The sequence below is a fragment of the Mustela nivalis genome, assembly GCF_964662115.1.
Source record: "Mustela nivalis genome assembly, chromosome: 11".
Classification (NCBI taxonomy): Eukaryota; Metazoa; Chordata; class Mammalia; order Carnivora; family Mustelidae; genus Mustela; species Mustela nivalis.
This window is the reverse complement of record NC_139030.1, coordinates 41026384-41040787: the sequence shown is the minus strand read 5'-3', so window position 1 is coordinate 41040787 and position 14404 is coordinate 41026384. Positions and strand designations below refer to the sequence as shown.

Below are 14404 nucleotides of genomic sequence, written 5' to 3'. Positions count from 1 at the left end.
AAAGTTTCATCAAAATTGCAATAACTTTCTAAGTGACTTTTCTGTCTTCGATATCACTCTCTCTCATTCTGACTTTTCACAGTTTCCAAGGTAATTTACAAAAATGCAAATCAGCTTAAGCCATTACTACACTTGGATGGTACCTCATTGCCTGTCATGCCTCTAACCCAAATGATTACAGGAGCCAGGCATATAATGTAAATAAAGTGAAGCAAAGGTGGGAGGGAGGTAGTAAGGAGGAATGGTAGGGACTGTGGGAAACTGTAGTGCATGTGTCTTTTTAAAGGGAAATAGCTATTATGGGGCTCCAGACAAGTGTTGCTATGTCTGTATGGAAAGGTGAGGCTGATATTGCCGGATCTCCCAGTTTTTTTAGAAGGAGAAGAAATCGGGGTTGCTTTTTTGATTAAAAAACATCACCATTCTAAAAAAAAAAAACCAAAACAAAACAAAAAAAAATCATCATTCTAAAAATGACAATAAATTTCCTTTAAAAATTGATTGATTGATGGATGGATTGATTGATTTTATAGAGAAAATGAGTTCAGGGAGGAACAAAAAGAAAGAGAAACTTTAGCAGACTCTTCCCTGAGCTCAGGGTCCACATGAGGCTCCATCTCATCACCCTGAGATCATGACTTGAGCCCAAACCAAGAATTGACACTTAACACACTGCACCACCCAGGGGCTCTAACAAAAAAATTAAAGAAAAAAAAAAAATCCTGATGCCCCAGACTACCTGGAATCTCTGGGCACAAGATCCAGACTTCAGTATTTTTTCAAAGCTCCCGGGTGATGCTAGTGCACACCAACTACAAAGGGTCTGAAAGTGAACCAAGGTTTGAAGCAATATTAGTGAGAGAATTAAAGGTCCACACAGTGGTATGAAAATTACTTCAAACCAAAAACATCTGAACAAGCAGCAGCCACAGAAATATTACCTAAACTTAAACAAAGTCTCCTGAAAATACAACTACCATTGGCCCTCTTCTCAGGGAATTTCCTAATTGAAAGAAGACTGACCCCCCACCAGCATAAAGTACAAATTCAGCTGCCATTAAGTCTTCACACTGGGAAGAAGACAGACTGCCCAGTTCATTAGCATCAAAAAGCCCAATAGAACCTTGCATACTCATTGATACCCTAAACCCCCAAACCTTTTTTGTTAAATTTATATATATAATCATCAGCTTCTGGCTATTCCACAAATTTCCCATTACTGGGACCTCCCATGCATGTATGAAAATAAACCTTGTCTTTACTCCTGTTAATCTGTTTGTTATCCATCAATTTGCAGGCACTGAATCACTGGACACAAATTGGAAGAGGAAAAGTTCCAATTGTACTTCCAGTACAAGTTCATTCCTGAAAGCAGTTTTTATATGAACATTATTTCTGATGTGTGGAAGAAGGAATGATTACACCTTCTCAAAATAGATAATAAGGAGGTGTTTGTTTATATATTATTTAAATACATCCTAAAACTAACTTTGAGGGGCACTTGGGTGGCTCAGTGGGTTAAAGCCTCTGCCTTTGGCTCAGGTCATGGTCTCAGGGTCCTGGGACAGAGCCCTGCATCTAGCTCTCTGCTCAGCAGGGAGCCTGCTTCCTCCTCTCTCTCTGCTTGCCTCTCTGGCTACTTGTGATTTCTGTCAAATAAATAAATAAAATAAAATAAAAATAAAACCAATTTTGAGCTTCAAAGTTTGAATTCAAGCCTTGGGGAATCAAATTAATACATGATAAAATCTAAAGGCATTTAAGGTTTTAAGCAAAGGATGGTTTATAATCATCAATATCTGCTATTTCTTTATCTGCTACAGATGTAAAAGGAAAATATTTTTCATATTTAGTAAAGAAAATATAATGATTTAACATAATTTATTCCTAGTCAAAGGTTGTAACAAAAATTCTTTTAGTTCATTTTTTCAACACATTCTGAAAAAGGCATTATGTTTATTAAAAGATAAAAAGTTTTCTAGGGGCACCTGGGTGGCTCAGTGGGTTAAGCCTCTGCCTTCAGCTCAGGTCATGATCCCAGGGTCCTGGGACAGAGCCCTGCATCTGGCTCTCTGCTCAGCAGGGAGCTTGCTTCCCCCACCCCTCTCTGCCGCATGTGATCGCTCTCTCTCTCTGTCAAATAAATAAATAAAATCTTTTTTTAAAAAATTTTTCCATATTTCTTATTTGAGTAAATTCCAGTAAGAAATAATAGAGGCATTTTCAAAATGTATTTTAAAAATCTTACTGCTTAAAAAATGAGACAATACAGAACAGCTCCCTGCTGTTCAGTTTAGCTGGCGGGGGAGCAGAAACACCTACTTGCTAGTGTTACCAGATTATGTATATGTGTTTCACTAATGAATCGCCAGCTTGAGGCCTTATTCATGTGTAAAATCTCCTTTGAAAGACATACTCCCTCTTCCTCTCCTCATACTCACACCCAAACAAAACTCCAGAATGTAATATGCTATTTCCTATTTAAGGTCATATAAAAGTTGAATCTGTCTGTAAGAACAAGGGACAAGATGGTTGAAAAAGCACGGATGAAAAATATTTGAACATTTACCCCATCCATGGAAAAAGAAAAGCAGCATTTTTTTTTTTAAAGATTTTATTTATCCGACAGAGAGAGATCACAAGTAGGCAGAGAGGCAGGCAGAGAGAGAGAGGAGGAAGCAGGCTCCCCGCTGAGCACAGAGCCCAATGCGGGACTCAATCCGAGACCCTGAGATCATGACCTGAGCGGCCCAACCCACTAAGCCACCCAGGTGCCCCGAAAAGCAGCATTTTTGAACAACCATTAAAATGTGGGTGTTTTTGTAGTATTTTTTAATTGAATTTTCATGCCTTCTCCTTATAGGCGAGGAAGGTAAGGCTCAGAAAAGTCAACTGTTCCCAAATTTACATAGTAAGTGACAATAGGGATTTGAGCCAGTTCTTTTCCCCCAATGTGGATGTAACCTATTATAACATTATTATTTATTTTTAGAAAACTTGCTCATCTAGGTGGGAAGGGGTTAGTAAAGATAGCTAAGGAAAGCATTTAACCAGCAACGTCTGGTAGGTCCTTCCAAAAATCCTAATACTGTAAATAGGACTGGTTTTGTGGGCAAAGAACCCATGTCATCACACAAGGCCCTGAATTTAGAAGATGTGAGTGCTTGGCTTAATTCTCTGCTGTGGCTGTATTGAAATTTCAATAATTTATTAAGAAAATCCTCCATATTTTCATTTTACACTGGATCCTACATATTAGGTAGCTGTTCCTTTCTTTAAAAGCCAACAAAGTGAGAATAAATTTTATAGATACGAGAACTTTTCTTGAGGAACCACAGTGGTTGGCTCTCAGTGTCAGGGGCATATGGCTTGGAATAGAATAATGGCAGATACCATGAAAGGAAATATGCCAGGGGAGAGCTTTCTGGGTGTGACGCTTTCTTTCCCTTCCTGTTTAGTTAGTGCTTGTGAATGTACCTTTTTCGGGACAGAAGATAGTAGCTGCAGTCCAGTAGCATCCAGAGGGAAGAAACAACATCAGGCAATCACAAGAATCTACCAGATAGATAGCTAATGTATGAGAGGTAATCAAACTGACCTGTTTCTTAGTGAGCCCTCTCCAACTCTCACTAAGCGAATGGGATAGAACATACCCCAGGGAAATGGGTCTTGGAACAAAGTGGGATTGAAAGTCCAATCAGTGGGAGATCCTCCAAGGGATCCCCTCCTTTATACGTATCTGGGGTAGAAGGTAAAACCACAAATGGCTGAGCCCTAATTATAACAATAGAAGCTCTGCACTCAGGGGCACACAGCCTTCCACCAGAAGAGGACAAGCTGGAGTACCAGCTGTCATACCTCCCATGCCTTACCAGTCAAAATTTCTGATATCCCAAGGGAATACGAGCTCAGAGGAAAATAACATCTGATGAACATAAGCAACACACTGAAATGCATGAGTCAGAGGAAGTAGAATTAAGGCACTGGATAGCTCAAACAGCTAATGTGTGAATAAAGTACACCTTAAGATACAAGGTGAACATTAGATAAATGAAGCAGGTAAAAACAATTATGAAACAGAATCAGTGTGAGGTACTGGGCATGAAAAATGGGGAACCACTGAAGTGAAGAAACTTGGCAAGAGAGCTGAATAACAGAAAAAGTGTGACAAGAGAGTCAGTGAGCTAGAAGGTCAAGTATTTCAGAAGGAATAAAGAAATAGGACCCAGTTAAAATTATGAAGGATAGAAGTAGAACATTAATATCTATACAACAGAACTTGCCAAAGTCCTATTAGAACTGAGGTTAGATGTCAACATATAATTTCTCCAGACTATGAGATTTTCCTCAGGGCTATGAGAAACCATGCCCAGCTACAGGTAATATAACCCCAAATATAACTAAATTATGCAAGCAAACCATTTTTGTTTGTTTTAAAGAAGGCAACAATCCTGTGCAATTCAGGTCATCTCTTATGCTTAGCATGTAGGGATTTTGATAGAATTTTCACTGATAAAACAAGTTTGACACCCACAGAATAAACTGCTGTTTAACCTTAATGAAAAAAATTAATCTCCTAAGCAGATAAACTAAATGTTAAAAAATTTTAAAGAACTTTAAAAAATCATCAGTCATAGCAATCTTCTGTAATTGCATCTTTAATCAATCTGGCAAATATTCATACCAAACAGATAAAATGCCCGCGTATACTGCAGTGCTCAGAGAGAGGCCATAAATAAACAAACAAAAGCATCATGATTCCTATGATATTTCTGTCCAGATAAATGCAGTTTACTGCTTCCCCTGCCTGCCTGTACCCCAGCCCCTGCCATATCCCATCCTCCCAAATATGTAAATATTTATTTGTCTTCCTTATTTTCAACCTTCATCTAGTCATGCTGGTCCATTGTTTTCCAGAGCTTCAAGACTTGGCTGTACCTAGAACTATCAACCACTCAAGATACTAATAATAGAAACTTCTCTTAAGTCTTGATACTGATTAGTTTTCACTGTTCCTATTCAATCTAATACAAATGGACTTTTGATTCCTTAGAGATCAAAATGGAGCACTTGTAAAGAACTTTGGTATAGACCCCACAAATACAAATAAGTCAATTGCCAAATAAGAAGACACAGTGGAAGAGGAGCATTTCCACACAGCCCCTCTGCTCAGCTTGCTTTCAGTAGTTCATGATTCCATTCTGCATGTTCCACATACCTACAAGTGGCTGACTGGCTGGTAGCCATAACTTTTTTGCAAAATGAAGAAATGTGAAGCAAGTTAAGGAAATAGGAAAATGTAAATGGGAACAGCAAGAAAACTATACCTGGAAATCATAAAATTAATAGCACAATGAGACCTCAGTGTAGAAAAAAAAATTTTTTTTTAGAAAGCTGGTAGAATATAGATTTACAAGCTTTGGGTCTGGAGTTAGATAAGACCTGAATCAAATTCCAACTCTGCCTTTAACAAGATGCATTACATTGGTCAAGTATTTTGCATCTCCAAGCCTCTGTGTTTTGTTTTGATCTATAAAATAATGCATGCCCCTTAGGGGTTTTGTGCTAATTTAGATAATGCATCTCTTATATTTAATATGGTATTTAACAGATAATAACTACTCAAAAGAAGATAGTTATTATTATTGTAGAGGCTGTTTTGTTCCTTATTACTCTAGAAGCCCAGTCAGTAGGTAGTCGTATTAGCTAATACTATGAGAATCTTTTCTTTGTAAATAGTGAATTATTCAGAGAGGGTTTTAGTACTTCTCTACATTACCTACAGAAACATATTTTTAAAAAAAGACTCTGCATTTTAAAATTATTTTTAATGTGTCTCTTACCTTTGCTTGTATTATCAGTTCCTCATGTTTACAGATTAGCTCCTCATTGTCTGAAAGTGATGAACCTAGACTTTGTTCCTGTAAATCTCTTAAGGTTTTCTGAAACCAACACGTAACCTAGGTAAGAAGCAACAAAGAGAGATCAAATTTCAAGTGATTAGAATAAGTAAATCAAAATTCAAAAATATTTCCTTAGCTTTTTCAAAACTTAAGCTATTTCAGCTTCTTTCTACATAAGCTCATCTCACATATTAAATTAATATGACAGGTTTGTTTTTTCTTCATTTCAATCTACATAAGAGAGAAAAATAAAGTAATCCCCCAAAGCATGAAAATGATTTATCAGTTCAGTAGATTACATGGAATGAAGGAAATAATTCAAAATCTCCTAACAATGAAGAACAAGAATAGATTCCCACAGTCTATAAATCATGCATTCTTTTAGAATATAAATCTTCCCTGGATAAGAATATGAATCTGAGTACAGTTACATAAACATACATGAAGATATTAGACAGCATATGTAGAATTATATTTCCACTATAAAAAGACAATACAAAAATATTTCAGCAACGCAATTGCTGTAATTGTTGAAAATCTGTAATCAGAAAGTAAATGGAGAAGTTATTAAAATTCTACTGATATTATAAATAGCTAAGGGCATGACTCACATTCATTTAGACTTGATTTACAATACATGATTTACTCAGTGTTGAAACAACAAATAACAAAGGCCTTGAAAGAAGTTGTGCATTTTTAAATGGTAACGTCAGTGGACATGAAGCCCCTGGGTGCAGATTCTTTATTTCAGTTAAATCAAAGAGAGTTTTACTTGCAAATCCTACACAGTGTTATCTCCATGATCACATCACAGGTACTGATCCTTAAGAGCCCACAACATACTAGACAGTTTGCTACTACTTGCTTTTTGGGCATCATCTCTATTTCTCTCAACAATTCTCTAACAAGTATGATATCATCATTGCAGAGATGAGGAGAGGTGAAGCAGCTTATCCAGGGCCATATAGTAAGTGGCAGAGCCAGGTTTATCTCCAAACCTACATTATTCCAAAATACATGCTCTTTTCACTGTGCCGTGCTGCCATCTTAGGTAACCCAAAGTCTTTCAGCCCTGGCCTTCAGGAGGAACTACTTCAAGACTGAAGAATGAATCCTGGCATCCCATTCAAAATGGTGTGTGGTGCCCAAACAAATGTACTGTTTTTTTTTGTTTTGTTTTGTTTTGTTTAATTTTTAATTTTTAATTTTTTATAAACATATATTTTTATCCCCAGGGGTACAGGTCTGTGAATCACCAGGTTTACACACTTCACAGCACTCACCAAAGCACATACCCTCCCCAATGTCCATAATCCCACCCCCTTCTCCCAAACCCCCTCCCCCCAGCAACCCTCAGTTTGTTTTGTGAGATTAAGAGTCACTTATGGTTTGTCTCCCTCCCAATTTCCAGCCCAGGTTGTCTTGCCTCCAACCACCTTGGGATTTCTCTGAACTCTTATAACATAGAGAAATGTGCAAAGCAGGTGGTCAAAGAGAAAGCTAGTTAGTCCTGAAGCTCCACATAGTAAATGTACACCTCCCTTCTCACCACACACACACTACACAAAAGTCAAGTTAGGGGTTACGTAGAATAGAACATTCCATTATCATTACAGGGCTGATATCACCAAGCTGATTATGAGATCAAATGGTTATACCAACACTTAGCATTTTTCAGCATGGAATAAGCAGTACAATTTGGGGTAAGAGGTTCCTCCAACTTTCTGCTAACTGGAGATCTTTGCTAACCAGCATTTTCACCTACCATCAGTGCAATTAAAAAATAATGGTAACTCTGTAGCAGTTTTCATATAAAGTATACTTCATTTTTTTTTTAGAATACTTGGCAACCTGTACACAATATAAACATTTGCCAATCTCTATATCTAAAGTATTATATAGGTATAAACAATTTTTTTGAAGATAATCTTTCTGTTATCTCAATCAGAACTAGGTGTTATGTACAATATGCATATTAGAACACAAAAAGAGTATTTTATCAAGATCTATAAAGTTTATTCACTAATTTATTTAATTTTTATAAGAGTAGTTTCTCACAAAAGATGCAGTGAACTTATATAAAACCACATCCAGAGGAATGATTTAAAGGTTTCATCAAAGAAACATGGACCATGAATATAACTAAGTTTAAGAGAGCATTTACTAAATACTGGGAGTGGGTTTTATTTATTCTTAGCTAACGTGGGAGGAACTCACAAATCTCAAGAATGCTTTAATAGGGAAAGTTAATATAGAATCTGAGTGAATAAAAAAAACAAGTACAAACAGGTGTTTGCTAATCTCTGAAAACAGGTGAGAACCCTGAACCCTCAGATAATCCTGTTCAATTTTGTGAGTCAAAGACTTGTCATCTGGCGCATGCCAGCAGTGATGAAAGCTGGCGAGGAGTGAGTTGTTTTGATTTTTAAAAGGCATCTACTGACCTCATCCCCTAGATTTGGCAAATACTTTTTCAACCCCCAAAGGATACTATTCCTGTACAGCAATACTATTCCTTATAAGAGAATGTAGTTAAAGATCTATGTTGGTATTCCGTGTATTCTGATCACATACTTTCCTGATAAAGCATGCTGACTCTTTAGATCTACACATTTTTACTACCAAATACACCCTGGGAGGGAACATAAAAACAAGTTGGCATAAAACTCAGAAGTAAGTAGTTCATCGTCAGGGTGTTACTTATCATGAGGCATCACATACATGAGTAGTCTTTTAGATCAGATTTACTGTGTAGTGCTGTGGCATATGCACAGGATAGGCTCTCAGAGTCCTTCTGATGTAAAAGCACGACACCCTAAGTTACTGAGAGTGTGTCAACCATAATATTCTGGCACCTAATAATTAGTCATTGCATTCCACAAGTAGCTACTGCAGACAGCTGCTTAGATATTCCAAGAGCACTTTTTATAAGTATTTAAATTAAATCTGCTGCTTTTCAAAAGCCTGAGTGATAAGAACAGTAAATGATGCATCAGGACATTCTGTAGAACATGATCCTTGCAAAAAGATGGGAACATAAGCCAAGGGTTCAGGGGATGCAGAAAAGAAGGAAGAAAAAAAACATTCAAAGTATGCCCTGGAAATCAATTCTGGGCAGTGATAGATTAAGGAGAAAATTAGAACATTTCTCCTCTCTTCTCAGTTCCTACTTTTCAGCTCCAACTAAGCAAAGTGTTCATGATCATTCCACCAGTTTGACATGACATTCTAGGTACTCAGTGCCCAGTGGAGATAGAACAAAGATAGAGAAGGGATGGAGATCTTTCTTTGTGGGGAGAAGGTGAACACCTATCAGAGAATAAAGGAAGATAGAAAGAGAAAGGAAGTCAGTAAAGATTCAAAGCAGAAGCAATTAGGAATGTTTAATGAAAACCAAGAGCTGCCTTGGAAATGAGAAAGAATTGCCAAGAAAACTCACTCAAACACTGTATGTAGACCTGCAAGATCCTATATGGTAACCACTGGTCACACATGACTATTGAGTACTTGGATTGTACCAAGTTCAAAGTCAGATGTGCTCTAAGTATAAAATACACAGCAAATTTCACAGACTTTGTATAAAAAAGTAATACAAATACTTGTTAAGGATATTAGTACTGATTAAATATTGAAGTATTATTTTAGATATATTAGGTTAAATAAAATGTATTTTTGCTTTTTACTTTTTATATGACTTTTCACTTTTTTAACGTGGCTACTAGAAAATTTCAAATCATATATGTGACTTGAGTTATATCTTTATTGAACAGTTCTGCCATTCAAGGATATTTAGACTATCCATATTGGTTAAGTGAAGATCTAAGGACTGAGTTTTAATTAAGGCAATTTAAAATACCAGAGTCAAAAGAATGGTTCTGAATTGGTAAGCATTTATGGACCACTGAGGGGAGGATAAGGAAGTAGAACTAATGACACTTCCAAAGAAACCCAATAGTTTAGTAAAGGAGAGATCCGATGACAGCTTTAAGGAGGCAGAGGCGACAACAGGGCCTCTCCACACTTTTTTCTTTATTTATTAGATGAGCCTTAAGCATTTTTTGCAGGCACAGTGACTGAAGATACATGAAGGAGAGTGAATCCAGGAACATACCAGGAAGAGGAAAGGTTAGTTTGTGTTTATTGGACAACCCATCCCCACTTCAACACCCTGCTATGAGATAAAATGAAGGAAGTAAGAGAAATGAACCCCTCCCCTTTGGCAGAAAGAGTTCAGGGACTACCTTAGGCAGGTTACAAGTTACCTCATTCAATCTTTACATCCCTCTTCTGTGGAGAGATTTTCTTTTTCAGCAGATTAGGAAACACATCCAGCAGGAGTGTTATGAGTTTAGCAACTTGCTTACGGTCACACAACCAATAAGAGGAAAATCCCACAGACAGAAATGTCATGGTCAGAATTCACACTTTCTTGTTTAATGTTTTTCTTCTCATCACCTCCATCTGCAGAACCAGAGGATTCCAGGGGAGAGGAATGGTTCTTATCAGGCTATTTTATGAACATTTTTTTAATATTATTTATTTGATAGACAGAGATCACAAGGAGGCAGAGAGGCAGGCAGAGTGAAAGGGGGAAGCAGGCTTCCTGCTGAGCAGGGAGCCCGATGTGGGGCTCGATGCCAGGACCCTGAGATCATGACCCGAGTTGAAGGCAGAGGCTTTAACCCACTGGGCACCCAGGTGCCCCTTTACGAACATTCTTAAGATAAAAACCAAAATGCAACACCATAGTTTAAAAGTCTAACACAGAAAAGGTTTCTGCGGATTACCACTGGGGCTCAGTGGAAATATTGCCTTCAAGAGCACAGGTGTGGGTCAGGCCCATTAGTAGACTTGCCTGAGAAGAAAACGCCAACTATGGGCAGAGGCAACAGCAAGTGCTAACTGAGAATTCGAAAGATTGGACTAATACATGGGAGCACCAACGATAGAAAAATGCACTCTGACAGTCAAGAAGAAAAAATTCATGTGGCAAGAAGTGAACTTCTGCGGCAGCCCAAAGCGATACATCAGACTGCCAAAAAACTACCCATCTCTTTTTGTGCAATTTGTTCTACAATCCAAGATCAGATCTTGTTTTTTGAACTTTGTTTAAAAGTATGCTGGAGGAGGTGAGCCAGCAATAAGCAGTTCAAACCACCTTAACAGAAATGCTTAAGGGAAGATGAAAATCTCTTCAAATTACTTTTATTTTCTTTTCCACGTGTGAACAATTCTTGACAAATAACCAGTTAGTACTAGAGACAAAAACTGATAAAGGAGAGTAAAAGGCATCAGTTATTTATCTTCTTTAACCCAAGATTTTTTGATAATCTCTCTTCCAAGTATCAAAAATGCACACATATACCAAAGTGTCTTCAATCATAGCAGATAGCCACAGGTGACACTTCTAACATCTACTTTGTTTTTGAGGGCATGTTAGCATTATAACAACTATTTTATCTCCCATAAGATTTTTTTCTTTTTTACATTCTTTTTTGTATTAGACCATATGGTCAAATGTGCTCTGTATTTAATTAGGCAATAACAAAACTTCAAATATCCATTTGCTCCATTGGGCGATCATGTATATTAGGGAAAGAGGCACTAAAGCTGTGTCATTAATGTTTATAAGTGAGGACTTGGAAGCAGGGAGGAAAGAAGAATTACTGTCAAAAATGTGGTTGGGTTTCTTTTTAGATAGATTGTGGGACTAGTTATTGGCTAACCAGTTATTAGCCAATTACTAGTTATTTGGACTTTATTTCATTGATTCTAGGAGGATAATGTTCAGAATATTTCTTTTCTGGAATTTGGAAAGTCTCTAGGAATTATGGAAGTCAACTGGAAGGTACTAGTATCTCCTCAACAAATTACGGAATCCCAGTGTTCTCTGTTGATGGGTAGTGGGAAAGCTAAGATATGTTGTCTGTCATGAAGCATTTTTTTTTTTTTTTACTTTATAAACAGCTTCATAGATCATCTAATTCCCTGTCTAGAATCACAATTTTATGTATTTAATTATTCTGATTTGTGTTGGCATATCATTTTTCTTCTCACATCTATATAGCAAGAAAAATGTCACTAAGGACTTTCTCCCTTCCCAAGACTGGACTCAACTCTTGTTTATGTTTATGTAGGCACTTCACTTTCAGCTCCTTAATGGAAGAAAGCTGTTTAGTCCAGTAGCTAAAATAGTATGGTGGATGTGTCTGGGCCCAAACTTTATTTCTAGCATTACCTCTGACTCATTGGGGCAAATCTTCTCAGCAGTAGAAGAAAGCCTTTATTTCAAGAACGGGAAACAGAGACTAGCCCAGTGTCCCAGCAATGTGCATTTCTGCCAAAACTATCTAAGGAACGGTTTGCTCGATATAACCTAGGGTTCCCCTATAAGTGATCTGGAGCTAATTATATTCATTGTGTGTGTGTGTGTGTGAGAGAGAGAGAGAGATAAAGGAAGGAAGGAAGGAAGGAAGGAAGGAAGGAAGGAAGGGCGGGCAGGGGAAGGGAAGGAAGGAGGGAATAGACATTACAGAGTTACTTAGGAGAGGGATGAAAGTTTGACATTTTCACTTTACCATCTGGGTCCTATGCCATGCAGCCAAACAGATTTCATACCGAAGCTTTAGCCAGATTCTTGGTTGTTGGAAAAAAATGAGAGTCAGAACCTATCATATTGACAGGATAAATAACTGTTAAATGTTAAGAGATGTTGCCATTCTTTCAAAGTATTCTATTTATTTTGTTTGCTTATAAATCTTCTTAAAAAGCATAAAAATTAATCATACCCTTTGCTTGTCTTTGGGGACCAGAGAGTGACAGCAAAGGAGGGAATGAGTCCTACTTTCTGGCCAGTTTGGGGTCGTAGTATTTTTGAGGAGGAAAAAAAAGCCAACAATCTCCAGCACCAGGGGCAGAGAGGAAACAGAGTTCAGGGTGGTGGAAAGAGATCCACAGAGAGTCTGGAGCTTAGTAGATAGCTCAGGTAGCAGCAGCTATCCCTGCCACAGGATGGGAGGATTTGAGGATCGGGGATCAATGCAGAACCTTCCCAGGGAGCACCCATACCAAACAGTTTTGTCATCAGTCCTACTACTGCTGCAGACAGTGTTATTTGGTCACAGTGTGTGTCCCCAGTCCTCTCACGGCTGATTAGGGAGCTTAAATCATTGTGCCTAATTAAAAGGTGGTAGGTCAATTGAAGAGTATGTAGAAATGACAGACTAAGTTCATGATTACATAATCAACCATAAGAAGTATAAATGAGCTTTAAAAAAATAACTAAAGGGTGAAGAAAGTTAAAGAGAAAAAAATTAATTTTAAACTTTATCTTACAAATAAATTGGACTTTCTGAAACTTGGCTGACTACCAACCTGTGAAATGGCATTTATTTCCCCTCTACATCATAATGTTTTAGAAAGCTAAGATTTTTTTGTAATTTAGAGAGTTGATGTGAGATCTGGCCAATGTGCAGGATTTTATGCATCAGTGGTTATCCAGTAAAGCTCAGAAAGTACCCACCAATGTATAGAGCAATATGGTGACCAGATGAACATTTATTGAGCACTTACCATATGAAAGCTGTGCTCTAAGCATTTTTACCTATATAACATTGTTTATTTTTATAGAAAATCTATAAAAACCTATAGATATTATTTTCATTTTACAGAAAAGAAAACTGAAGCATTGAGGTAGCTAATAAATGTAAAAGCTAGAATTTATATCCACACTACCTGTGTTAGAGTCCCTCTGTCAGGATTTCTGACATGCAATGTCATTGCACTGCACTAAGACATCAGTGTCTTAGCATGAGTGTGTGCTAACCACTTTGGAATAATGGTTAGCGTACATTCTAATTAGAGGAGGTTCTATTGTTTTCAAAATCCTATGCTTCTCCTGTACTTTCAGATACTTTGCATCTACTGCTGGTATGTCTTAGAGCAAATTATAGAGATAGCCCATGTGTTAAAACTCTGAAATAAATTTTAATCTATGAGTGCCTGGAAAGTTATGTATGTCTGTTACTGGGCTGAGCTATTGGATACCAGTATCTGCAAGATAATTCAACCTTTATTGTGGTTTTATGCCAGTCAATGTTAGAAACCTTCATTCAGAGAGGTTGTTTTTAAAGACATATTTATTCATTTTTGAGAGAGAAAATGAGCAGGAGGGAGCCAAGGAGAGAGAGAGAAACTTAAGCTGACTCCACACAGAGTGTGGAACCAGACACAGGGCTCAATCTCACGACCCTGAAATCATGACCTGAGCCGAAACCAAGAGTTGGAAGCCTACCTACTGCACCACCCAGTCTCCCCAGAGAGACTTAAAACAAAAGAAAACAAAACACTTACCACTATACTAGGCACTTTTATTTTACCTCATATTAATTTAAGCAGGTCAACCATTCAAGCTCTAAGTTGTATTTAGAAGATAGTATCATATAAAGGAGAATATACTTGCACGTATGTGTGTATGTACATGTGTGCATGCACACACACAC

At 37.4% G+C, this 14404-nt stretch overlaps 1 protein-coding gene across 10 annotated transcripts in view; it reads right to left on the bottom strand.

Moving 5' to 3' along the window:
* CCDC141 (coiled-coil domain containing 141) overlaps positions 1-14404 on the bottom strand; it is a 238059-nt gene that overhangs the window by 120836 nt on the left and 102819 nt on the right. For all 10 annotated transcript variants that reach the window (XM_082690371.1, XM_082690370.1, XM_082690369.1 and 7 more), the window contains one exon: positions 5844-5960. In XM_082690371.1, the coding sequence (XP_082546497.1) occupies positions 5844-5960 (117 nt within the window). The remainder of the gene's footprint in view (positions 1-5843; positions 5961-14404) is intronic.